This window comes from Cervus canadensis, chromosome 21, assembly GCF_019320065.1.
Source record: "Cervus canadensis isolate Bull #8, Minnesota chromosome 21, ASM1932006v1, whole genome shotgun sequence".
NCBI classification, from domain to species: Eukaryota; Metazoa; Chordata; class Mammalia; order Artiodactyla; family Cervidae; genus Cervus; species Cervus canadensis.
The window spans coordinates 58,483,918-58,510,862 of record NC_057406.1 but is presented as its reverse complement, the minus strand read 5'-3'; the positions used below and the strand labels follow the sequence as shown (position 1 = coordinate 58,510,862).

The 26,945-nt window shown below is 51.4% G+C and overlaps 1 protein-coding gene and 1 long non-coding RNA gene across 2 annotated transcripts in view; both read left to right on the top strand.

The window, feature by feature from the left end:
• The window catches only part of MYH9 (myosin heavy chain 9), an 85,118-nt gene that overhangs the window by 18,639 nt on the left and 39,534 nt on the right, over positions 1–26,945 (top strand). The window contains exons 2-3 of the mRNA XM_043441644.1: positions 11,399–11,750; positions 15,527–15,683. Of these exons, the coding sequence (XP_043297579.1) occupies positions 11,418–11,750; positions 15,527–15,683 (490 nt within the window). The 5' untranslated portion in view covers positions 11,399–11,417. The remainder of the gene's footprint in view (positions 1–11,398; positions 11,751–15,526; positions 15,684–26,945) is intronic.
• Positions 15,692–26,855, top strand: LOC122424055. Its single transcript, XR_006264280.1, has 2 exons — positions 15,692–21,011; positions 21,078–26,855. It is a non-coding gene; the product is annotated as an uncharacterized LOC122424055 (long non-coding RNA).

Sequence of the window (26,945 nt, the reverse complement as noted above, 5' to 3'; positions counted from 1 at the left end):
AACTTCACTGTAGGAATCCGAAGGTCAGAGTTGCCCCCTCGTGTGAGTGGGGAGCTCTCGAGGCTCAGAGGTGCTGTCCGCAGGAGGGCAGGGTGGTGTGTTCCGTGCACAGTTCCTGACGGAAGGAGGCCAGGCAATTCTGTCAACCTTGTCAAACCTAGGGGCATGTCTAGGGGTGTCACTTGCACCTTGCTGTTTGGGAGGGGACCTCACCCCCATGTCTGGAACAACTTGCTTCTCTGCAGTTTTTCCTGGGCAGCCAAACAGAAGCTCATTACCGAGCAGGAGAGGCTCATGTGTGATCTCACTACACAAATATTGAACCAATTAAAAGCAGAGTAAAGGTCCAGCACTGACGACTTAGCTGGTGGTGTGCACGCCTGGCCTCTTACCTTTGAGTGAGAGCTACATTGCTGATGTGTCTGCTTCCCTCCCTTGACACCAGACAGAAGGGGTTAGGAGGGAATGGTTATTCTCCTGGACAGCCAGGTTCTGGAAGACATAATGTGGACCGTAAACCCAAGCCTTCTGAACAGTCAAGGTCATGTCCACAAGCGATGACTGACTGAGGAGGACTCGCTGTCTGAACCTTGGGTTCAGTCAGCACCTGAAGGAGTTCTGAGGACAACGGTGGCAGGCAGAGAGAGGTTCTGGCTGTTCCAGAATGAAGCAGGCTGTGCTGGAGCAGGCCTGGGGAGAGGAGAAAGAGCAGTAATGTATGGGTGTTAGGAAAGGCTACTTGGGTGAGTGGAGGGTTGTGATGGTGCGAAGACGGTCCTCTGGGGAGCCATGGTTAGAATGAGTGTCTGGCAGGGGACAAGACAGATGGGGCTGGAAAAATGGAGGCATTGGTTGAGGGAGTTGGTTAAGCTGTAAAGGTCATGGGGATCTTTCTCTTTAGGTGAGAAGGGCTGTCATTCTGAATGGTGGAAGTTCTTTTTATTTTATTTAAGTTGCAGCATGAGCGACTGAACTGAACTGAACTGATGTGGGATCTGGTTCCCTGACCAGGGATCAAACCCAGGCCCCTTGCATTGCGAGCTTGGCGTCTTAGCCACTGGACCACCAGGGCAGTCCCTGAAATTCTTAACAGTGGAGTTGTCTTTAAGCACCAACTGCTTCTGCCCTGATTAGCCGTTTGATTCATTCATTAAAAATGTACCTCATGGCCCTGAGGACAGGATGGTATCTCGGTGGAGAGACTCACCTGGGTGCATTGGTCTCTGTGACACCTGATACAGATCTGTGCCCAAGATACTTTAGTAACACTCACTGCAGAGTTCCTGGGATTCTGGGCCACTTCTCACTTAGGACGAACTGATGGAGCTGGGCAGGGCTGCCAAGGTCCCCCCCGAGCCGGGCTGTTCCAAGTGGTAGCTCACAGGGTGAGGTCACCTCCCTTTGTCCCCCTCATGTGGCCTGGGGTCCCTTTCTCCCCAGCGTTGTCATGGAACTATTTCTTCTCTCAGGTTGGAAGCCCCTCTCCTGGCTGGTCCATGGCATTTTTTCAACTGCTGACTTCTCTTGCTGCCCTCTTAAATGGAGGTCAGGGAAGGTGATCTCTTTAAAATACAAATCTGATGATGTCACCCTCTCCCGCCTCCCCTTGCCCTAGAATAAAGTCCACATTCCTCAATGGCTGATAAGATACTGGTGAGCAACTGTGCATCCTCCCCTGCCCCCACTGCCAATCTCTACTCCCTCCCCCGCCCCCGCCCCCACCCCCTTTCCTCACTCAGGAGGAGGGCATCTACATACTCCTTTCTGGTGCCATTGTTGAGGGTCTGGGTCCCTTGGGTGCAGGCCCTGCGTCTTGGTGTTCCCTGGGGAACTCAGGAGTCCTGGGAAGCCCCTCCAGATGGCCTCTGAGGAGAGAAGGTCAAAGGGGGAGGGTTCTGGGGCTCTGGTGCTAAATTCCTCTCTGGCCTGTCTCTGGTCTGGTTTTCTTATCTGCTGAGCATCAACACAGGCCTGGCTTGGAATACTGCTAATGGAAACAAGTCCCAGCTTCTTCTGTAAGCAAACAACATTCCTGAGGCGGGGAGGGGAGGGGCCCCTCCCCCCTTCATAGCCTGGGGAGAGTGAGCAAGCACCTCAGGGTGGGGGGCTGCTGTGAGGGTGGCCCTGGGCAGCGGAGAGGCTGAATCGCCCTGTTTATATTGGGAGGCGTCTGTGTCCATTATCTTGCATGATCACAGCTGCCCAGCAAAGTGATGTCCACAGGGTCACACCCAGGTGGTCAGGGCCACACCAGACTCAAAGGCCAGCTCTTCTGCCACCTGCCTCGTGCACACATCCCCCCAGACCAGCATATCCCAGGCCAGCACTGAGACATATTTTTCTTGAAGGATACAGGACTAAACAACAGCAATAACAACAAAGCCCGAGGGGACAAAATGCAGTGGGCTTCCTTACTGCAGGCATCTCAGAATCTGGGTGTCCAGTGCCTCTCAGCAGGAGGGCCATGGGACAGAGCATTTCCAACCTGCCCGGTCCCCTCATGCAATCACTGTCTGGGGGTCACCAGATTGTACTATGTTGTTCTCTGTGGACTAGCGTAACCCAGAGAGAGTCGCCAAGCTTCTGGAAGGTTTTCGTAAGTCCTTCCAGGAAGGATTAGGATTAATCAGATCAAGAGGACAAGATAGAGGAGTTAGGAGGGGAGTTCCTAGTAAGTGTTAGAGTGTTTTCTTTGCTCGGGAGTTGAGTTACAGTTCCTCCAATTGTCCATGGTCAGTATTTTTTTTCTCTTTCTAAAGTGAGGAAATTGAGGTGTTCACAGCTTCAAGATCACAGGAGTGACAACTGGAGGATTCAGACCCAGGGCTATCTGGCTCCAAGTTCGCGCCCATTCCACTGCATTCCATCACAGTGCATTATAAACACATCTCAGGATCTGCAGAGTTGGTGCCCTGCGTGGCAGTGGTTTCTCCAAGTCCTGTCTCTGTCTGAATTGGTACCAGAGAACATGCCTACAGCGTTTGCTCAGCAGATGCAGACCGAGGGCCAAGAGAGGCAGGAAGGGTGACTCAGGCCTTTTCCTGGGTCCCAATGAGGGTAGAGGCCACGACACCCCAACTGAAGTCCTTTCTGCTACCTCTGGTGGTAGATGATAGGCACCTCCACTTTGGTTAATCAGGGGGTGCTAGGTGGTTCCAGAAAACTGTGATGGTTTATTCAGCTGTATGCAGAGCTTCTTGGGGAACAGTAACTTAGCTTTAGTACTCTTTCTCTTTGTGGACTGAAAGCCCTGAAATGCTTTCTTTCCCTTTTTGTTTGGGAAGAATATAAAAATTAGTCCACAAATGGCTTGGGTTTTGTAACAGATTAGGTAGCTGTGACCCTGATGTGTGCTTGCAGCTCGGCTTTCCCTGTCACTTCAGCTCTGTTACTCTCTGACTTCTTTACACAGCTCAAGGGGATTCTCCAGCCTCCTTGAAACCTTCCCCATTACTCCTGCCTCCTCTTCACCTTGTTTCATGTTCATTCATTCTGGAAACTTTAATTGAGCACCTGCCCAGAGTCGGGCCTTGCACTGTTTGAAATTGAGATGAACGAAAGCTGGTCCCCGTCCTCATGATGGTCCAGCTGCTTGTTTACTGCAGTGGAGACAGGGACAGAGCCCAGAAAAGAGGGACACGAGGGAAGTCTATCTCAGCAGAGAATGGAGCGTGGAGCTATTTGTGAGAGGGTTCCTGGTGCAGAGGGCACCTCTTCTTCAAAGGTCTGGAGGCGTAAGCTGAGTGGGATGTGTAGGAATTGTTTCTGAGGAGCTGGGAATGGCTTAGGCTGAGCGAGAAAGGGCATATGGGGGAGAAGGGCTGGGAGCATGGGGGAGATTAATGGGGATCACAAGGGGTCTACTCACTGTGCCAAGATGATTAGATTTTATTCTAGGGAAGTCTTGAACTATTTTGAATGGGCGAGTAATATCAATAAAATAAGAAAGGAGCATGCATAGAGATGGAGCTGCTGAGTCATCGTGAAGGCAGTGAGGAGGCTGGATTTGAAGGAGGTAGAAGACTCAGGGGAAGAAGAGCCAGTAAGGAGGCGGCTATGACTGCCCAGAAAGGAGGGGAGGCAGGCATGGTCTGGAAGGAAGGGGTGCCGGTCATGAGGTTGGCGGAGGGCCTGCTCATCCACCAGGGAAGAGTTTACAGTGACTGTCTTGGGTGGCCAGAGGGCCAGCGTCTTAGCCAGAGATGGAGACCCAGAAGGGAGTGCAGATTTGGGGAGAGTTCAGGTGTGATGATGGTTGTGGTTCCTCCAGGTGGAGCTATCCCTGTGGTAGGTGGGAAACATTCACCCTGGGTATCATCCCTGGGACTGATCCTGATTTGCCAAAACCGTCCAGTAAATAGCATTTGGTGGATTTCCCAGGATGTGATGGAGTGAGCTGGCCCAGCCCTGGGATAGCTCCCCAGCGTGGCTGGCTTCCTGTCTTCCATTAATTACCTGGGCCTCTTGATGCTGGTGAACTTTGCTTATGAGTCACTGGCTGAAACTGCCATGTTGGAGACTCCAAGGGAGATTTGTGTCCTGCCAGGGTGGGTATTGATACCTCAGCCTCTGTTGCCTGATTTTTTTCTTTTTTTAATTGGGCATTTAGGAGTCTTTAAAGTACAGTCCAGTAGTGGTCATATCCCTTAATTTACAGTGTATTAAAAGGGACTGTCCTTCCTTGGTGATGATGCCATCTATGATGGTCATTGTGTTTGGATCCTGGGAATCATTTTGCTGAGGACTTCAGTTTCAAGGAAAGGTGGCTTGTGCACTTAAGAGTTGGGAGAAAATTTACCAAGGAGAGGTCTGGGTCCTTGATGCAACATTTATTCATGTTTATCCCTTAACTCAGCAGTTCTCAACTGGGGGTAGTCCCCCTCTGCCACTCCCTACCTTTGGCAATGTCTGGAGATGTCTTTGGTGTCAAAACTGGGGACCAAGTTCCCCTGGCATCTAGTGTGTATAGGTCATAGATGCTACTAAACATCTTCCAATGCACAGGACAGCCCTCGCAGCAAAGAATTATCGGGCCCAAAATGTTCACAGTCCTGAGGCTGAGAAGCCCTGCCTTATGTGGTCACATAATTTCATAGTTCATGTGAAACTATACCTTCTTCTCCCTTGGCCTGGAATACTTTCTGACCTCTCCCCTCCCCCATAATATTTTACCCATCTGCCACAATCCAGCTTGAATGTTATCTCCTCCATGAAACTCCCTTGAGCTTCCACGTTTTCCAATGACTTACCTCTTTCTCTTTTCCTGTAAACAAGTTGCTGTTCCTCTGTCTTCCTTCACGGAGTCTTGATCCATGGTGGTGGAATCCGCAGATTCAGAGGGCTGGCTCTACGTCCTCTTCATCCATATGACCAACCTGTCTTTTAGACGCTCACCGTATTTGATGCTGGACTTCCCTCGTAGCTCAGATGGTAAAGCGTCTGCCTACAATGCGGGAGACACGGGTTCAATCCCTGGGTTAGGAAGATCCTCTGGAGAAGGAGATGGCAACCCACTGTAGTACTCTTGCCTGGAAAATCCCATGGACGGGGGAGCATGGTAGGCTACAATCTACGGGGTCGCAAAGAGTCGGACAGGACTGAGCGACATCGTCACAGCAGTGAAAGGGAGAGAAAACCAGGGAGCTCACTGTCTGTCCACTCTGTACTCTGTGAAGTCTCAGATTGGCGCTGTTCCGAGGGGTACATGTCTGTCCTGTCATCTCACCACATTAAAGCTCCTTGGGTCCTTGCACCTTTGTCACAATATTTTTGCACGTAGAGCCTCAGTATGTATTAGTTGATTGAATAAATCTCGTGGGTTGGAAAATTTCTGTATTATTTCAGCAGCTACTTTCACAGACCCTTCCTTAACAGTGGTACTCGGGCACCTTTTCACTCAGCAGTGGCTATAAGGAGAAAGAGAAGGGGCCTGTTTACCGGTGTTCTCTGGGATGTGGGTGGGGATTGAAAGAAATCCAAGGGGCCTGCTTGCAGACATCGGTGACTAAGCTGGAACAGGACTCTGGTCTGGGTTGAGGCTGCCTGGGTCTCTGAACTGGAACCTTGGCTTAGAGAACTTGAATGGCTCCCGCAAGGCCTTCATCTTACTTTTAGCTCCACCAATTTAAGGTGGGAGAGATGGGGCTTGCAGCCTTGAGTTGGTATAATGTCTGTTTTACTGGTTTGCTTCCCCATGGTGGGTTCTCAGGTCATGTTCTCCCCAGAGAGCTCCCGGGAGGGGGCAGTCTGAGTAGCAGCTGAGCAGGGCATTGCTGCTGAGTGGCTCTGAGTTTGAACTTGGGTTTTGTCCTTGTCTCAACCTCACTTCCCCCACCATCAAATGACCATGATGATGCACATGCGTGCGTGCTCAGTCGCTTCAGTCCTGTCCGGCTCTTTGTGACCCCATGGACTGTAGCCCACCAGGCTCCTCTGTCCATGGAGTTCTCCAGGCAAGAATACTGGAGTGGGTTGCCATGCCCTCCTCTAGGGGATCTTTCCGACCCAGGGACCAAACCCGACTGTCTCCTGCATTGGAGATGGATTCTTCACCACTAGCACCACCTGGGAAGCCCTATGGTAACATACCCCTTATGAAATGATTATGAGGCTTGAGAAAATGAAGACCTTAGTAGCAGGCCTGCAGTACTTTACAGCGAGTTAAGATGGTAGCTTTCAGATGAATTGCGATGACTTTGAAAGCTCAAGCCTAGAACTTGGTCCATGGAAGGCTTACATAAATCCTACTGTCTAGGAATGGAAAAGTTCACTGTGTTTGGACCACTGATCTGTCCTAGTACAATAAATTCTGTCTTCAAGGGGCAGGCAGTTTCTTTTCCTAGCAAACACACAAACAAGTAAAACAAAAAGAGAACCAGCCAGAGGGAGGGAGGGAGGGAAGGAGGGAGAGAAAGGGTTCCTTGGGAAAACAGGAAGGAGTAATAGATCCAAATGGGTCTTTAGGGGGAAGGGGAGAAGGCAAATAATCGAGGAATGACATTTTGGGTTGAAAGCAGAGGTTTTTGGTCAACCTATTTACTTTCAGTTTCATCATTTCCTGAGAATCCTAATTTAGCCTCTGGTTGTGTCCTCTCGATTATGGCCTAAAAAGGCAACTCCTTGGGTTTCTTGGAGCTGGACTGGCACCCGCAGGAAGCCGGCCTGGGAAGGGCTGGCCTCGGCCTGATCCGATCCGCAGTGCGCCAGAGCCGCCTCCTTTCTCCTTAACCCCTTGCTGGCCTGGTCCTGCTGCTTCCCAGGACTTCTGAGGTTCCCTAATCTGACTCTTTCCTGCAGACAGTTCTCTTAGTGCTGGTGTGCATGCTGCGTGTGAGTACCCTAAGTGGCCGAGCACATCAGTCTACTCTTGTGGAAAACATGTTGATAATACATCTGGCGACCATAAAAACACTTGGATGTTCCTCTGCTCACATAAGTCCATTTGAGAATTTATCTCAAGGTGGTCCAATAGATAAGAGGAAAAGACCTAGTAAGTGGTGGTTTTCTTTTTTTCCTTAAAGAAAAAAAAAACACAACAAAACCCCCCACCACTTTGAAATATTATGCAGCCATTAAAAGTGTTGCCAGTGAGGCTTTGGAGTCAGAGGTCCTAGGTCCAAGTCCTTACTCCCCCAGCTGTGTGAAGGAGTGGTTACTTCCCTCTCAGAGCTTCTGTGTCATCACCTGTAACAATGAAGCATTTGGATAAAAGTGATCAACAAGCAGGCTCTGTGGGGCGCTGTGGGGAAGTGGTCAGAGTCAGAAGGGAAAATACAAAATGTGGAATTCCCTGCTCTGCCTGTGACAATTAAAAACCAAGTGTTTCTGTGAACCAGGACTAGAAGGGACCATTAAAACAGAAAACTAATTTTTGTGGGGACAATGTCAGGAATTTAAGTGGGGGGGATATTTTTCTTTCATTCTGTAAACTGTTCTGTTACATGGAGTTTTAAAAAAATTTCAGAGGCCATTTAGCATGGCCCCAGGACAGGGCAGGGAGAAATAAATGGCAGTGTGCTGGCTGCTGCCATCAGGCAGTCCCCCTCTAGCGTCCTTTCTGTAACAGTCCTTATTTCACTGCTCATAGCTCTGGACAGGGGTGGCTTGCTCCAGCTGCATCCTTAGGGTTGAGTGTTAACCTGTCTGCAGCTGGCTCCCCCTCTGGGCACTGGGGCCCAGGAGCCTCCACCTAACACAGGTGAAAACAGGAGCTCAGCTACAGCCCACAGCCCCGTGCCCCCCTGAATCCTCAAATGTGCAGGTTCCCTTCCGGGTCTAAGTGGGAGGGCTTGAATAGAAACGCCATTGTTTATCATGACCTCTGCGGCCCTCCCCACCGGTCAGGCCCATGTATTGATCTTGGCTCTGCTGGTAATGCATATCATTCCAGCAGAGTTGCTGAAACCAAATAGCTCTGTCCTTGGCCTGGCCAAGCGGGAGTGTTTAATGAAAACTTCTGAGGTGCTGAGGCCAGTGGGGCCTCCTCAAGCTCACCATTCATGGGGGCTTGGCCCCCCTTGGAGGCTGAGGTCTGAGGGCGCGGGGTGTACCCCTCTCTCTTACAGGAAGTGTATGCTTGGCCTGCAGGTCTCTGATGGCTGTCAGAGGTAGACAGTGCAGACCTATACCTGCCCCCTGCCCTCCCACTGAGGCCTGAAGGTAGGGCAGAACCAGGAGCTTAAGTGGAGGGGTTGGGTGGAGTCTTCCTCTGCTGCCTGCTGTAAGTTCATGGCCTCCAGGCTCACTGAAGAAAGGCCAGTTTACCCACATTCCCAGGGAAGGTCATGTGCCCACGGCCTGCAGCCTAGGTAGCTGGCTTGTTGCTGCCCCAGGGTTGGAATTGCTGGGGTGAACTGGAGTTTGATGAGAGCCAGGAGTCATTCTGCCATCACTGATGGGCTGCTGGCTGTTGAAAGTCACAGGCCGAGGGAGCGAGAATGCTGTTTCAACCTGCTCTGTTTTTGACAGGCTACACGGTCCACATAGGAAGGCTCATTCTCAGCCTCCCCACCTGCCTGCTAATGCCCAGTAGATATCTGATGAATGTTGTGGAATGTGTCCCCCTGTACTCCTGGTATTTTACTTAATTTACTGCCAGTTTTAGCCCCACTAAAATGTTGGACGGATTTCTTTTGCAAGACCCCAGGCACAAGTGTATTGGGAAGAGCCCAAACCTAGGGATCAGGCGGATCTGGGTTAGCTCATGATGAGGTTGGGCAACTGTGGGTGAGTGACTTGCCCTCTCTGGGCTGTTTCCTCATTTGTAAAATGGGGGTACTAAGAGGTTTTTTTTTCCCCAGGGTGATTGATGGTTAAGTGAGGTTGTGAATAAACTGAGCTCGATGTTGGTGGGTAGGTACTTAATGGTTCCCCCTTCACTGGGCTGGGTTGGTGGAACTCTTTAACAAGCAGTGGGCTTGGGGGGAAAGGGTTGAAGTGAATCCCTGTTTGCATATTGGTGGGAGACAGTCTCGTCCCTTACCTATTTGAGGGCTGAGAAAAGGCTAAGAACCAGCAGCCAGTGAGGCCTGTGCCCAGTGATTGTTGCAGGTTCTTGAGCCTCATGGTGATATGACTGGGGAGGTTGGTTTGGGGAGCCTGACTGCTAGGGTTTTGCGGAGGACGACTGGCCTGTGGTCAGATGGACAGCAGAGAGGCAGAGGACAATTGGTATTTGCTCTGGCAGAGAGAAGCCTCTGATTTGCTTGAATGGACTGGCCAGTGTAGAAGTGAGGACAGCTGGAAGTGGGCCTGTCAGCCCCCCATCCTCCAGCCCCACAGAGAAGATGAGGCTAGCCAGGTGGTTTGCAGTCATCCCATTCCTGCATTGTTCGCTGCTGCCTAACTCTGGGCTCTGCTTGCTTCTTCTGGGGGTGGTCCTTGCAGGTGGATGGTGCCCCTTGGTCCCCTGAGAGGGGCTGCCGGGGTTTGCTGGGAATGTAAACAAAGCCACTGACTGAGCTTGCTGGGGAGGCTGCCAGGCTCTGCTCCTTGGACTTGCCTTCTCTTTGTTGGGGGTGGGGGTGGTGGGGAGCTAGCAGATTTCCTGGAAAACAGCCTCTCCTGGAGCGAGTCCAAGGGAGCCCCTCAGCCTTGATCTGGAAACCATTTAATGAGCCCAGATAAGAAGGCCTGGATGGCCCAGACTTTTCCTTTTGTTCTCTCCATTTCAAGCCTCCCTGGCATTCCAGTTCCTGCTGAGACCTGGAAGCATGAAAGACTGTGTGACTCTAGATGTGCATCTGGGGTCCTCCTGGCTTCCTGGACCTGGGGAGGGGGTCTTGATCTCACAAGGGAAAAACCTATCTGTGTAGTAAGCTAGGCAGTGAGCTTCTGGGCTATTCCTCTGGTGGTTCTGTTCTAGATCAGGGCTTCTAAGTCCTGTTTTTGATTCACTCAAAACAGCTGTCCTCCCAGCTGATCCCAGCTGAGCCTCTGAGCAGGAATAAGTACTGTGGTTAGGCCGTGGGAAGCAGGAGTTAGACCAGGGAGCATGAGTCCTTCCTAGGTAACTTTAGACAAAGCCCCTTACCTCCAGAGCTTGTGTTTCCCCATCTTTAAAATGGGATAATAACACTTACCTTATCCAGCTTACAGAGTTGTTAGGATGAGGATCTTCTGAGATAGAGAAGTGTGTGTGATCGTATTTCATAAACTATAAAACCACTCAGATGTGAGGGGTTCTTATTTTATCTTCTTTGTTTTGCAAATGAGCTTCAGAAAAAGCAAACATACATGGGCTTAAGTTCTCCTGGGCTATGAATTTGTGAGGGTTACGTTTTCACATTAGGCCCCAAAAGGGAAGCAGTCGTTACTTACTCTCCACATTTCCTGGAGCCTGACTTCTTTCCTTTTAGCCTTATTTCTTGGGGCAATGGAATTAAAATCTGTTGGCAATATACTGGTGTTGTGTTTTCTTCTCTTGGTTGACTCCATGAAATAAGAAAGTTTTTTAAACTGGAGACTTACACTCTGTGCACTTGGAGTCAGTTGTATGTTTTGGGCTAACTAGAAATCTGTTGTTGTTGGAAGTCTTCTTAAACTGTGTGGTCACTTTCCTGGCCTTAGTAGGTGTAGCCTAGTGTGACTATAATTACATCTGTCCAAGATTCTTATTATGCTCATTGTTTGGCACAATTGTTTATAGATTTGATTATGCATTTACCCTAGGATACATCTTACCATTAATTCCTTACAGAATCCTTGATCACTTTTTTCTTTAGCAAGGTACATCTTTCTCCAGCAAGTAGAGAGTGAGAAAATTTTGACAAGTTGTACAACCTGGTTATCTATAATTTACTTATTATAATGCTGTACAGTTTGCAAAGATATGAGATGAGTAATCTTTATGTGGCTGGTGTGGTGCACAGCTAACCTTTTATTCTTTTTTCTCCCTTAGGTCCTGGCTGTAAGTCACCATGGCGCAGCAAGCTGCCGATAAGTATCTCTATGTGGATAAAAACTTCATCAATAACCCCCTGGCCCAAGCCGACTGGGCTGCCAAGAAGCTGGTATGGGTGCCTTCTGACAAGAGTGGCTTTGAGCCCGCCAGCCTCAAGGAAGAGATGGGTGAGGAGGCCATTGTGGAGCTGGTGGAGAACGGGAAGAAGGTGAAGGTGAACAAGGATGATATCCAGAAGATGAATCCACCCAAGTTCTCCAAAGTGGAAGACATGGCGGAGCTCACGTGCCTCAACGAAGCCTCCGTGCTGCACAACCTCAAGGAGCGCTACTACTCAGGGCTCATCTACGTAAGTGGGCGGGGCTCTGCGTGGGTGGGCGGTCCCAGGACTCATCTAAATAAGTAGGCGGGGGCTCTGCACCAGTGGGTGGTTCCAGGACTTACTACATAAGCGGGCGGTGTTCGCAGTTGGTAGGATAAGGAGATACATTGACCTGTCTAAGTGGAAAAGTCCTTAATGGACCAGCTTCTCCCAGCTTTCTAATATGTAATATGGCAGGTGGGAAGGATTGAGGCCCAGAGAGGGCAAGGGATTTACACACACGGCCAGGTGTTGGCAGACCTGAGATTGGAAGTCAGGAGTTCTTGATGAAAATATTATATGGACCAAATTAAAAGCCCCCTTCTCTTGGGGTATTAATGTGGAAATTCAGAATTAGTGACTTGCAGAGAAACAAATGGCCTTAAAGAAGCATTCCTTGTCTGTGGAGGGAGGATGGGAATAAGTGCTATTGTCTGGGCAGGGGACTCTCCCTTTGGTATCCTTGATGACTTATGTTAGAACCACTCTGCTGGCCTCTAAGAAGTGGTCCTACTCAGTAAAGTAGAGTGATTCAGGTCATGCGAATTGGAGCCTCGAGGACATGGTTTGCATCTTGTCCCTCCCCGAACATTTGACATGGCTATGTGGGCCCTCACTTCCCCACCTGCAAGGAGTTGTGAGAATGTTGTAAAGCACCAGCCAATCCTGGGCTCATTCAGGCTTGGGCTTTGTAGCTGCTACCATTTGTTGTAGGTGAAGGTAACTCCGACCCTCTGCTTGGCTTTTTGTATGTGTCGCAGTTAAGCTTGGGTCCTGTTAGAGAACCGCTGAGTATGAAACAAATTGGTGGCCTGCACTTGCCTATCAGCATACTGCAAATGGGAACATTAGTTATGAAAGTGTGTTAGTTGCTTCATCTCCCAGAGCATGTGTTTTGCTCTCTAGGCAGGCATGGACCCACGTCTGTAAGCTCAGGGGTAGAATCTGAGCCTTTTTTCTGAAGCTCTTCAGCTGGAGGCATCAGGCATTAACTCCTTTTTTTGCATCTTTGCTGGCCTCTCCCGGGCACAGACCCTCCTGCCTCCATCTGGCTGGCCTCCTCCTCAGCATCCTCACCAGAAGGAAGCTGATTGTCTGTGCATTTGCCCTAATGGAGACCCCAGCAGGTGCAGGCTTTTGGGAAGATCAAAGCTGCTTGGTGGGCTGCCTGGGCAAGGGGGCGCCACCTCATTCACAGGCCCCCCCGCCCCCTGCACACAAGGTTCCAAATTGCTACCCTGGGAGCCTTTGTGTGGTGTGTTTGCCTGGCGTTGTGGGCGGCGTGGGGTAATTCTGCGCCACAGCTGCTCTGTCTGTTTCTTCAGTGGGGGGAGGCCTGGGGACAGGGGGCGGTCGGGCACAAAGAGCCTCTGTGGCTTGTGAATGGAGCAGCTCCCTGGCGTGGCCGGGTGGGAACGGAGCCACTTGCTCAATGTCTGTGCCTCCACGGGCTTCCAGAGCCATGGGCCCGAGGTACAGCCCCCTGCCTCCCACCTGAGCAGCAGTGCTCATTCCACGGGGCTTAGTTTGATAGTCCACTAATTTGATGGGATTAGCCCTGAGAATTTTGAGGTCCTCTTGAACCCCCCTCAGGACCATCTGCCCACCCAGCTGTCAGAACGACTTGTCCTAGTAAACCCCAGGCTCCTTCTGCTGTCACCACCAGCTGTTTCCAAACATCTGGCCCCATGGCGCGCCCTAAATGTGTGGCCACGTGTCCTTCACTTTCATCAGGCTGGATTTCCTAGAGTGTGGGTTTTCTCAAACCCCAGGAACAAAGCGCACTTGTTTCTGAGCTCCTGGGATGACTTGGCTGCTGCCTGGTCTGCCATCTCGTCCCCACCCAACAGTAGTGGAGGGAAAACCAGAGGTTCCCCAAGGCGCTCCTGTCTTCTCATAGTACCCGAGCCAGAGCTTGCTGATACCATGTGCAGACGGCTTTGCTTTAGAGCTTTCCTGGTCCCTCCTGAAAAGAGTAGTTGGAGGGAAAACAATTGACTGATTATCCCAGGAAGAAAGGAAATTAAGGGCCTTGTATCCCCTCCTCCAAGCAGAAGAGGCAGCCAAACACACTTGTTCATGTCCCAAGCTCAGCTGCTCTTTTGCATGTGGGCCAGCGCGAGGTTGTTGGGTCCCTCTGGAGTTCTGCTTTCAGCCTAACTGCTGCTTGGAAAGTTCAAGACATGTAGCCCTTGGCCGGTGCTGGGAACGGGCTTTGTCCTCACGACCCGTTCCCATGTGGATCCTGTGTTTGGATTTAGCTACAAGATCCACTCTCATTTTTGGCGAGACTGGAGGGGGCAGGAGTGGAAGGGAATGGACTGATACATCCACAGCCCCTCGGATGTGGGCTGCTGTTGGATCCAGAGGCAACACTGTGGACAGTGAGGGTCAAGGGCACTTGTAGTGAGGAAAACAAAAAGATGTGAGGAGCTTGGAGAGTTGGCCTCCACAGCCAAGGAGGTCTGCACTGGCTGGGGGTGGGGAGGGGGGTCATGGGACCTGGGTCTGCTCCCAACTCTGCCAGGAACCTGCCCCGCGGTCTTCAGCTGTCACTCAACAGAGTCGGGGGCTGCAGGTGTGTGTGAGTCATGGCTTGTGGGCCTCACTTCGTCTGGCTCCTTTGGGGCCTCTGGCTTGTTTTTCTTGGGAGAAGATGCTTGTGTTGGTCCAGCTGCCTAAAGAGAGCTGTGTCCCTCAGTGAGTACCCATGTCCCCTAGGTGGTCTTGGGAGTCTTATCCAGGTATTAGGATATTTTTTTGTGTGTGTTGCAGGGAGTGGGCGGGGGGGGCGGGTCTTGGAAGAAAAAAAAATAGCAGGGAAATTATTAGAAAAAGAAGACACCAAAGAAAGGCAGGTCTGCCTAGACTGTTGCCACTGGAAACTGCTTCCCTGAACTATTCCGAGCCCCTCACACAATGAGGATCAACGACCCTGCATGTGCCCATCTTACAGATTGAGAAGTGGAGGGGGCAGTTAAGAAACTTGCCCTTGTTGGGATTTGACTCTGGGGTCTGATTTAACATGGTGAACTCAGACTTGGGGTGTCAGGTGTGTTCCCAGGAGTCTCACTGTGAGCGCTGACGAATTGAGTTCCCCTTCAGAGGAGACCCAAGTCTTGGAGAAAGCTCATGGCGGACAGGACAGTGGTCTTTAAGTTTTGGTGCTTTTTTTTTTTTAGAGATCTTCATGTGAGTGTCTCTGGAAGATTCCAGGGAGAGGGTATCTGTCAGTGATCTACTCTCCCACAAAGGATGTAGATGGTTGAGGAGCATAATGAGTCTTTCCCAATGCTGGAAAAGTTTCGGCTTGACTATCTTGGAAAGTCCTTCAGGATAGAATAATTTGTATCTTCACAGAGTTGGCTTGCTGCAGCCGCATCCTTTTCCCTTTCATCCTTTTCCCTTTCTCATGAAGGCAAACACGGCTCTTATTGTCCTTACATCTCAGTTTCATGACTGGACTCCTACTGTCCATGGAGCTTGCCCCGTATCTTGCCCAAAGCCCATGCTTGTTGACACACACGGCTGGCAGCAGTCTTGCAGTCAGGGGAGGCCCCCCACTGAAAGAGCAGAAATGCTGGTGGTGCCCCCATGCCTCAGCAGGTCTGCTGGAGCAGGACCTGGAAAACCAGGGGCTCCAGGAGGTGCTTTCACGTCAGGCTGACTTGGGATCCTTGGAGGCAGCAGACATTTTGCCACAGAGTTTCCATGATTTTGTGAGTCAAACTTCCTAACCCATTCCCGTTTGTCACTCTTTTCAGACCTATTCAGGCCTGTTCTGTGTGGTCATCAACCCTTATAAGAACCTGCCCATCTATTCTGAAGAGATCGTGGAAATGTACAAGGGCAAGAAGAGGCATGAGATGCCCCCCCACATTTACGCTATCACAGACACCGCCTATAGGAGTATGATGCAAGGTGAGTCCCTCAGCCTTCCAAGGGTCTGTCCTTACCTGCAGCCTCGTTGGCAACTTTGTAGGTGCTCCTTCGTGTTCACAGCCCTGGTGATCCTGTGGATTGGTATCAGTGGTACTGGTGAGGGGGCTGTGCATCGAGGTCTGTAAGCCATTTCATGAGAGCCAAGGCTGGTGGCTGTCAGAGGAGATGTTTATATGTTGATAGAATATTGTAGAAGCTTTAAAAAAAAAGTGCATTTCCTAATTATTTTCCCAATTTCTCATTCTGATCAAGAGCTCCTGTGCCCATCCTCTGGCTTCCGGGCTGCCTCTTCTACCTGTTATTCCCTTTCCTCCATGATTTTAACCTCTTACTCTCGTCTCCACAGTCTGGAAACATGTGTGAGTTTTTATATCTTTGAAAAAAACAAACAAAGTCTCTTCTGGATTCTGTGCCCTCTGTGGGTTGTCTCTGCTCTCCTCTGTCACAGTGAAACTCTTCAGAGGAAGTATCCATGCTCCCTGCCTCCGTTAAGCACTTCTCAGCCATACTCCTGCCCCTGCGCATCATTTGCTGCCCTCCCAGACTATCTGGTAAAGGCCACCCTCCCTTCTGTGGAGCTCTGGGTTCTTATCTTACTTAACCTCTCCTAGGATTGGACAGTCTTGACCACTTCCTTTTGAAAGCCCTTCCTTCCTGTGATTTTATGGTTCCCTAATCTCTTCGGCCCCATTCACGTCTTCTCCCCTGTTAACACCGGTTGCTCCTCAAGGTCTCATCCTCTGTCCTGTGGCCCCACCCACTTGAGTGGCTTTGCCATCACTTTCCAGCTGAGGACCAGCTCTCCTAGTTGATTGCCGCCAGCCCACTGCTCCCAGATGGTATTTCTCCATCCACCCAGTCACCCAAGCCTGGAACCTGATTCATCTTACACTGTCCCTTTTTTAATTGGCCTGCTGCCTACCTCTCCAACTTCTTGGCTGCATGGAACTCCTTATATTTCTCCAATAGGCCTTTCTGCTTCAAATCACCATGCCTGTTTCATCTGCCTTGCAATAGCTGACAAGTTTCTACTGTTTTGTTAAAGACGTGACTGAACTGTTACTGCCAGCTAGGGAGGATGTCTGGGCTAACCCTGGTAATACTTTGGTATTACCTGGTGTGGACCAGGCTCATGTTGCTTTTATAGTCTCAAAGCTTAGTCAACTACTTAGCATAGGGTTATGTTCTCATATCTTATATTGATAGTGGTTTTTCATGTCTTATTACATGGGCATCCTGTTTTTTTTTTTTTTTAAACTTAATAGTCAATCCAGGCAGTGGTGGTGATGAGTCTTGCATTAACTTTATCCCTGGTTTAGTGGTTTAAAATGGAAACATGTGGGCCTGTCTTGTACCCTCCACACAGTGCTGTGGAACGTGTTTCATCCACCAAACTTGGTGAATTATGTAGGATGTACAAGTTTGACCTCCCCTTTGGCTCATGTTCACGTCTATCAAAATTCCTTGAGGAAGCCAGCCTTTTAGTTTTAAAGTAGGATGTCGGCTTCAGAGTGCTAACTAGAAGAGTTTGGTGGGAGAACATTCTGTGGGATTCCAGAAGAGCCTGAGTCTGTCTCCAGAGGTTATGAGTCAGTTTTCTCCTGGCTCTCATAATTGGCCTCATGCAGGCTGGAGTCTTCTTGAGCTCTGCACTGCTGAGTTAGAGCTGTTCCCACACTTGGATCCTGAACCCAAAAGGTTTTTTTCTAGCAAGTGGGCATTTTCACTTCTCATCAAGCCATTATAAGAATAATGTAGTGATATACCATAGCATGGCTCCAGGAATTGGAATTTCTGAAATTAGACTGCTAGCCTTTTTTCTAACAACCTGTGGGACTTCTTCCCAAAGAGATTTGCCCAAGTTATATGTGTTCAACCATGATAATTTTGAGGGACAAAAGTCAGCTCTATAGGTTGGAGACAGTTGGGGGAAAAAGGAAAAGGGAACTTGCAGAGGACTGGAGCTTTCCTTTGTGTTGAGCAGGAAATCTTGGCTGTAATGTAATGGCCTTGACAGGAACCAAGGAGCTGCCTCAAATTATGAGGGCAAACGGGTGGGTGTTTTCATCTTTTGGAGAACAGGGATAGGAAATACATCTGCAGGCACGAGGAACCTAGGGTCTTAGTGCTTCTCTTTAATGATCTGTGTAGGTGCTGGGTCCGTGTATTTTCTGAACCTCAAACTGAGAAGTGTTCACCCACTCTCTGCCTCATGCTGGACTCGGTGCAGCTCTTCAGCCCCCATGTTAACCAGGGACATTTCCAAGTTCCTTCTTGTTGCACATAGTTGACCAGCAAAGCAATTGGCAACAGATTTCTCGTTCTTGAGACAACAGGGAGGAAGTTAATTAACAGAAGTAGCCCTGTTATGACAAGATGGTTCACCAGTAAAGAAAGTTCCCAGGAGGAGTCTTTGGTTCTTGCCCTAAGTCAGGTAATAACAGTGGAGCATTGGGGTCCTCAGGTTGTTAGAATCAGCTCTTCTCTTTTGGAGAGAGTGTTCTACTTAGTACACGCAGCCCCACTGGCTTTGAGAAACACAAGTCTGTTCTCTGACATACACATCCTAAAAGACACGGCCAGATGGTTCCTTTTTGCTTTTTCTTTAAATGAGAACTAGAAAAAGATTTCGTCCCTGAGCTGGCTGTGGCTTATGACATACTGGCATTTATTCTGCCAAATAGGGGAGTTGGTGGCTTTGTCTGGGGACTTTTATGAGAGGAGCTCTTTGACTTCTCCTAGGGACCTCCCTTGCTTTCATCTCTTAAATGCTCTGGTCTGCCTGTAAGTCCTGATTTATGCCTGCTGTCTTGCAGTTAGTATTGACACTGCTCTCTTAACTTTCAGGAGCTCCCCAGTTTGGATGATAAATTATATGGTTTCTCTATCTATTTGTTAGACTAAGCCCGCGTTTCTCAAACTGGCACCACTGACATTTGGGCTGGATACTCTGTTGTTGCAGGCTGGGTGGGGGTGGGACTTATCCTGAGTACTATGGGATGCTTAGCAGCATCCTGGCTTCTGCCCACTCGATGCCAGTAGCACCCTCCCTCTCCAGTTGTGACAATCAAAAATGCCCCCAGACATTGTTATTGAATGTTCCCTGGGGGGCAAAAGTGCCCCCACTTACTTCAGAACGATTGGACTAAGTATTGCAGATGGGTTTTATTCTAAGTGTCAGCTCCGATCAATCAGTACTGCCTTGCCTAGCTCTGTGTTGGCAAGGATGTGAGAGTCAGTGCCAGAGAATGCTGGGATAGATTAGTGCTGTCGGCCATGGGCACAAGATGAGGCTGTGGAGGTAGGAGAAGGAAAGTGCCAGAATGCTTGAGTACATTACTCCGGCACTGGGAGCGCTGGCAATCTGGGTGGAGAGACAGACATGTTTGTAGACAGAGATCTGTGGCCAAAGCTGTGTAACAGGATGAGAGGCCACCTACACCTGGTGTCAACACGACTGCAGCAGGTGTCAGGTGTCTTGAGAGTTTAGAAGAAGGTGTTGCCGCCGGGGCCTGGGGTGGTAGAAAGTCACCGCGGAACAGCCCGCGGAGCTCGGATCCTGTGGAAACGGCAGGTGTGTGTCAATAAATGGTTATGGCACAGCCCAGATTGCCGGGCCCAGTTTTGTTTGTTTTAATCCTCAGCCTTGGGTTTAATTAACGTTGTGGTGACTTGGTAGGTTCACCCTCCCAACCGTGGCTTTCCCGTTGGGTTAATTTGTTGTCCTGGGCATTACTGGGTCTTCCTACCTTGTGGTTGACGCGTTCCTAAGGATTCTGTGAAAAGCGGAAGGCTCTGAATGATCTGAGGCCGGGAAGATGACAGAAGACTGAAGGCATGTGTCCGCTCTGGGGGACAGGGTACCAGGGGCTGCCCTGGGGAATTTGGGGGTCTCCCTCTGTGGGAAAGACTGCCTGTGTTTTCACAGGAGACACAGCCAGTTAAAGAGCCAGTTATCTCCCCCAGGAGGAGAAGAAAAGGACTCTCTTCTATGTTAATTAGTTAGAACACCGGGTTTGGTTCACTTTTGGTGACTCTGGTATTTTAATGAGCTCCCAGCGTTGCTGGGGGAGGGGCAGCAGGTCTGCTCTCTTTCCAGACCTGAACTAATCTGAGAACGATTTAACCCTTTGCTCCACGCTAGTCCCACCTCTGCTGCTCAGTGCTGGCTGCCCCAGGGTGGCTGGTCACCAAGGGCTGGGTGAGTGTCCACCTGCCTCTCGGGGCTTGAGTAGCCTTTCTGGGTAAGCAAAGAAGGGGCGAATTTGATCATTCTCTTCACATTTGAGGATGATCCTCCTGCCTCACAAGTAGAACGACAGGCCCAGAAATGTTAACTGACTGTTGTCCAAAGGCCCCCAGAGAGCCAGCCCCAGAAACCAGTTCTCCCACTCCCACCCTGGTGCCCGTCCTCCAGGGCTCACCGCTGGTCCTCCTCCCTGGCTGGAGTTGGAGGGATGCTCCCTGTTGGCTTGGCCGGTTAGGACCCTCTCTCCACCTTTACCTGGCCTTGGTGACTGTTGTTCCCATGGAGCTGTCTACCCTCTAAGGTCTTCCAGAGGGAAAGCGCTGTGTTGGGGAGGCGCTCAGAAGTGCTTCAATGGCCCCTGCATAAAGCAGACTCCAAGAGGACAGGCAGCCGAGGAAGCCGCAGATATGACGATTCTACTTAGGCAGGAATGTGCCAGCCAGGAGGCTTGGGCCCGTCAGGGAGCCCCGCCAGCCGGCTGCACACAAAGGCCCCGCTGTCTGCAGGGAGGCTGGGAGGCAGTGGCTTACCCTAGGGCCGCACTCTGTCGCCCCTGCCGCCACACGGTCACCCCTGCCAGCCGGCTGTGTTGGATGCAGCCCTGCTGGGGTTGGGGGCCTGAGAGGCTGGCAGATACACCACAGCAGGAGGGTGTGTGTGTGGGGGGGTCCAGCTTTGACAGGTGACACGGCGCTTCTGGAGCAGGTCATCAGAGGGGTCTAGTGTGCTGGGTCTCTCTTGGCCTCAGCTTGAAGAAGATGCTTACCTTCTGAGCAGAAACTGTGTGAAGAGAGGACGGGGTTTGGACTAGTTGGAGTCTGGCCCTGTTGTGTCCTGACCGACCGGGGTCGACTCTGGGCCTTCATTTTCTAGTCTGCCTCTTGACTGGATGAACGAACTTGGCAGTGTTACCCCAAGGATCGAAAGAGAGGCCGTGTCCTGTGACGAATGTCTGATAGAAGGTAGCAGTGGGGCCTGGAGATGCTGTGTCTTGAATGAGCAGTCCCTGCCTGCTTCGAGAACTGCTCATCACACACTCTCCCACTTGCTTGAAGAAGGTGATAAGCAAAGGCTTCCTCAGGTGGCTTCTTAAAGTCTCTTCGGTGAGCCTCCTATTGAAGAAGGTGATAAGCAAAGGCTTCCTCAGGTGGCTTCTTAAAGTCTCTTCGGTGAGCCTCCTCTGAGGGGCTAGGCTCTGGGGACCAGCCACAGGAAGTGGCTCATCTAGCTGCCATCCCCGCAGCGACCACGTGACTCACGGGCGTGTGCTGGCAAATGCAGCCTCCGGCTTGTCTGACCTGGTCCTTGGGCCTTGGGGTTGACGAGGCCTTGAGGATGGGTCTTCAGGAGGGTGTCGTGCACACAAGAGACAGTTCCTCCCTGGCTCTGGAGCAATTCTCTGTTTGTGGGCTGGTGAGCTACCAGAGGGGCGTCGTGACAGGCAGCCCTGGGCCTGCCACCCCAACACCAGAGCCCCCACATAGAGGCTGCCTGGTCAGGCCCCCCAGAGGAAAAGTCGGCTCCTGGAATGAGGCTGCCTACTTACAATGTGGTCACGCCTGTCAGTCTCATTTCTATAAAATGTTCTTCCTAGAAGAGGAATCTGTGGTTAATGGGTCCTTTTCAAGGATTCAGCTCTTGGCTTGCTTTTTTGTTTTGTTTTTGATTCAACCCAGCAGGCCGGCTTTGCTTTGCTCTGGGCCGACTAAAGTGGGAGAGAAGAAATAAGTGACCTCTGGAACCTGAAACTTTGCGGGTGGCCGAGAACTTGGCCCCATATCTCTGTTCCTTCACATCTACCTCCCCGCAACATGCAAACAACAAAAACTCACCTGCAACGTCTCTAATGGCTAACCTGCATTGTGCTTTTAGCCTCTCTGCTGCCTACAAGCTCGTTGTTCCTGTTTTCTTTGACTTGAGAGAATGTGTCCTGATATGTCAGGGCTGGACCCTGGTGCACTTGGAGGAGAGGATTGCTTTCCTTTGCCTGCCTGATTTCTGGAATTAAGCTATCAGAGGAGAACAAGATAAATTCCTCCAAACTAAAGAGATAAGGGAGCCAAGAGTCTGCAGGCATAAAACTCAGGATAACTTCAGTGGCTTCTGTAAAATTCCTCTAATCTTGACCAAGGCTAATGGCCCAGTGTCGACCTTTGTAATGACTCCATGCTTCTGGCAAACAGGTGGTGCTGATTGGGGCTCGGGTGTCATTCCAGCTGGACTTCCTAACTCTTATTGAAGAGCTGGTCTCTCCAACCCAAGATGGACTGCAAACACAATAGGGCAGACCTCTAAGCTGAAAGCCAAGCGCAGAAGCCATGTTCTGGGGGCAAGTGCTGGCCCCACAGTCCCAGCCCATCTTTTATTTCATTTGATTGTCCTTCTCGAGACATCAGATCCCCTGGCTTCTGCAGGGCGCATCTTCACGTGCCACTGCGGTTTGTCTCCCTGGCACTGGTGTTCCTGGTTCTTTAAGTTGGACTGAACCCATCAATGGGACGTTCGCAAAGCCCGCTGTCTCCTGGGAGGGCTGTTTGTGCTCCAACTTGAAGCCGGGTTTGTCCTGAGCTTGCCTGGTGGTGTCCATCTCATCCCCTGTCTGTGTCCCTTTGTCTTTCCCGCCTGTCCTCTTGGCGGCCGAGCTGTGACCCGTGGCTTAGTGCTCTCTGTCCAGGACTCCTGCCTTCTTTCCTTTTCCATGAGGGGTTATTTCAGAGGGTAAAACTGGCCTCAGGGGTTGTTAGGTCTCTCCAGATGTCTTCATGACCTTTGCTGTGGGCTGTCTGTACCCACATGTGGCTTTTGAGTCTCCCTCCATCCTGGCAGACCCTTGAGAGCTGCCTCAGCAGCAGCCCTACTCTGAGAAGTTCTTGCTCCCAGCCCTGCCTGCCAGAAGCAGTGGTTTTGGCAGGTTTACCTGTGCACTAGGAGCTTACCTGCGTGAACCACTGGATGCATTTTGACCAAGAGGGGGCTTGTCTGGGGCCTCCTAACAGAATGAAAGAGCAGTCCCTTGAGTTTCTTCCTAATTGACAGGGGTGCTGGTGGGGGAGGCCTACCAGACCTCTGCCCCTGTGCCTGGGAACTAGGGCCTCTGCAGGGTTCACACCCCGACCCTACAGGGGGAGAGCATGGGCAGAGGCACCGAGGGGGGTCCCCTGGCTTCTGGTTCGAGTGTCTGCTTCGTCTGGGCCCACCTTTGTTCCTGGAGAGAACACGGCTGGTGGCACCGTGTGTGCTTGGGAGCCACCAGTGGGTTTTTTTCCTGCTCACTGACTGCAGTGGGGTGCAGGTAGGTTCCTCTGGGTGCCATGATGCAAGGCCGCCGAGGCTTGGCAGCAACCCCCTAACAGGAGGCATTATTTTGCCCCCTCTCTTCCTCACCTCTGTCTGCTTCCCATGCACTTAAATAACCCAAGCTCATGACTTGGGCTGGCTTTCGAAAAAGTAGCAGACAGCTTGCAAGGCTGGCGTGACCCTTCGTGAGTGGGAATAGCCCGTCATGTGCAGCTCTGAGGCCCTGGCCTATGGGAGCAGCATGGGGAAGAATCTGGAGGCCTGGCTTCTTAGCCCAGCTTACATGCTTTGACCAAGTCATTGGGTTTCTCAGAACTCGGTGTCCTGACTTCTAGATGCAGGTAATGGGACCACCTGTTGTCTAGAACCTTCCCAGCCCCCACGTCTGAGCTCAAACCCACAAGTCTCTCCACATTTTACACCTGGCAGAGTGCCTGGTGTTTTCACCCACTGGGACCAAAATGCTGTCCCTGAGAGGGTCTCGGGAGAAGTAACCTGCAGCCCTGGAATTTGTCCCTGCATCTCGAGGCTTCTGTCTCAGGCAACACCGAGCAGGGGTCCGACAGTGGGCAACACGGGGGTCTGCTCTGCAGTTTTAGCAAAAAACCAGCCCCCTTGGTGTGGACAGTTGCAGGCCCACTGGTCGTGCCATCTCTCACCCGTTCAGCTGGGCTGTCTCAAGCTGCAGCTGCCCTGTGCATTCACTTTTGCTTGGGCTGTATCTGCATCTCAGTCGGTTCTGGAGAAAAACCCTGTTGCTCTGAAGACGGGCCCTGCAGGCAGAAACCTGTTCCAGGTGTCCCCAGGGGGCAGCCCTGCGGAAGGCCAGCAGGCGTTATCTGAGTGAGCGTCAGATGAGTCAGCCCTGGGCAGCCCGCAGTGGGTGAACCAGACCTGTTCCCTTCCTCCCCTACTTCCTGTTGGGGCTGATGTCACATCACGGCTGAGCGAGCCGCGTGGCCTTTTATGGACAAGAATCGGCAGCTCCTCTTTCAGAGGAAGTGAGCAAGAAGGCCCCTCACAGAAGCCTGTAAAGCATCTACCTGGCCTGAAATACCTGTGGTTGGGGCTCCACCCCCCCCCCCCCCCCACCTGCGCCGGGACCTCCTGAGCTGGCTGGAAACACCTGTGCATGTGCACATCAGAATCGGCTCCAAAAGGCCTCAGGGCATTTGGGGTTTAAAATAAAATCTGGGGAGGGACTGGCCTCATAACTGGATATGTAACTTAAAACCTTTCTCATTGTTGTTGTTGTGAGGACACCATGCGTTTGGGAGAGCCGGGAGGTGCAGAGGACGGGGGTCATTGCGGTCAGTCTCCAAACCCTGCCCTGTGTTTCGGGCTTTAGGCACCCGCCTCATTTGATCCTTGGAGCGGTGCTGCCAGGGAACCCTGCCCTCCGATTGCCCGGAGGCCGGGGGCCAGGCATCCCGTGGGGACGTGCAGAACGAGGGTGCTGCCCCGGCCTCTAGGGCACCCAGCCAGCGGCTTTCTTCTCTCTCCTGTGGCTCCAGACACATGGACCGGTAGTTGTAAAGTGTGTTCCCAGGAACCCTGTCTCCACCTCCCAAGCAGCTCTGGTTTTTATCTCCTACTTTTCATATGGGGGACTCAGGAAGATTTTTTTTTCCTGAGGAAAGGCTGCTGCTGCTTTTAAAGTCTGTATTGAATTTGTTACAATATTGTTTCAACATTTTGGCTTTTTGGTATGTGAGATCCTAACTCTTCGACCAGGGATTGAACCAGAAACCCCTGCATTGGAAGGCAGAGTCTCACCACTTGACCGCCAGGAAAGTCCCTGCTGCGGCTTTTAAGAGAGTTGAAAATCACTGCAGAGATTCGTGTTCCTGCCTCTACCCCATCCCTGCCGAGGCAGGACCAGGGCAGGAGGGGTTCAGGGGCCCTAAGTCAGGCTACTGTCTTCATCCTGTGGGAGCCTGTTTCCCAGAACAGCATTTTCTCTGGTGGATTCACTTCCCTGGTTCTGGGCTGTCGGATTCCTGTCTGTCTGTCTGTCTGTCTGTCTCCTCTGTAGTGGAGGAAGGAAGGGTGTTTTCAAATAAGCCTTCATTCCACATAGACTCAAATAAAGACTTGAGCAAACAATGAGTGGGCTGGACTCTCAAGGGTCCGTGTCCCTAGAGAGGACCGTATGGGGAGAGCTTATGGAGTGTGTGTTAAGGAGGGTTCTGTCCGGAATGCACTGGGTCTCTGGCACAGTAAACTGAGCCGGGGGAGAGCCGCTGAGAATTCCTTCCACTTCCCCCATCTCCTGCCCGACCCCTGATGGCTCAGCAGTAAAGAATCTGTCTGCCAATGCAGGAGCCCTGGGTTTGATCCCTGGCTCAGGAAGATCCCCTGGAGAAGGAAATGGCAACACACTCCAGTATTCTTGCCTGGAAAATCCCACGGACAGAGGAGCCTAGTGGGCTGTGGTCCATGGAGTCACAAAGAGTTGGGCACGACTAAACAGAAGTGACTAAACAGAAACAATAGCCCTACCCAGAAGAGATGCTTCTGAGCGCAGCAACAGAGCCAAATGTGGTGAGACAGGCTTGTGCAGACCAGAGGCGGTGCCTACCTCACCTGCCTCTTCTGCAGACCTTTCTCTTCTGTAAAAAGAGAGAAATCGACAGGTTCTGGGGGATGGTGGGCAGGTGGATTTAGTGGCAAGAGTTGAGGAAGTCAGAAACACCTCCTCTCAGGTTTCCTCTGCAAAAGTATTTGCCTCAGCGAATGTTCTGGTGAAGGAAATTAAGGTTTCTTTAAAGTGTAAAATTCAAGGATTGGAGGGTTTCCTTTTAGGCTATGTTGACAGTGGTACCTTGGCTTCAGGAGTTGGAGGTGAAAGGTCAGCTAGCAGGGATAGCTGGAGACGGGGGAGCGGATGAAGCCATGAAGTGTTTGGTTCTGGGAGTGGGATGTGAAGTGTGTGTAGGCCTCTGTGTAAGGCCTCTGTCTGTGTGTGTGCACCCACGGCTGTGCACGTCTACGTGTACATGTGCCTGTGTGCACACTCATGGCCCTGCCTATGCGCCCAGGCACGTCTGGTCTCTGCATTCATGTGTATGCGTGTCCACATGCAGCTCGTCCAGAGCCCTGTGTGTGTGCGTGTGGGTCTGTGTGCACAGTGTGACTGTGTGTGCGTGCCCACACGTGTGTGTTTGGGGCCCCTGCTTCCTGTTGTTCAGCCGTTCAGCATCTGACTCCCCCTCACACAATCAGAGGAATTCCAGCCGTCCCAGGGACCAGGCCTGGACAGCCCTGGGAAAACGGTTCCGCTGGAAGGGATGGGAATGTTTCCTTTTATGGTAGTCTCAGCCGCCACTGCCTGCCGACTTGCCGCGCCGTGCAGGTACATTCTTGCCTGCTCCCAGGGAGCGGGACTGAACACGCTAGCTGCTGGGCAGCCTCTGAAATGCAGCAGGGGTTGGGGGAGGGAGGCCTGACCCCATCACAGCTGTGTTTTTTCTGTTCTGTGCCGCCCCCCCAGTCCCCTTATTCTCTTATTCTGCCCTGGCTTCCCCCACCTTTAGCACCTCCCTCCCGCCCCTCCCCCTGCCTTCCCTTCCCTGATGCCTTATCGGGGACCCTGCCGGGTCTGTCTCAGACCCTGCTGCGCAGCCTTGAAGGACCCTGTTCTTTGGGAAAGTTGCGAGCTGGAAGCAAGGTCACCCTCCGGGTCTGCTCTGAAC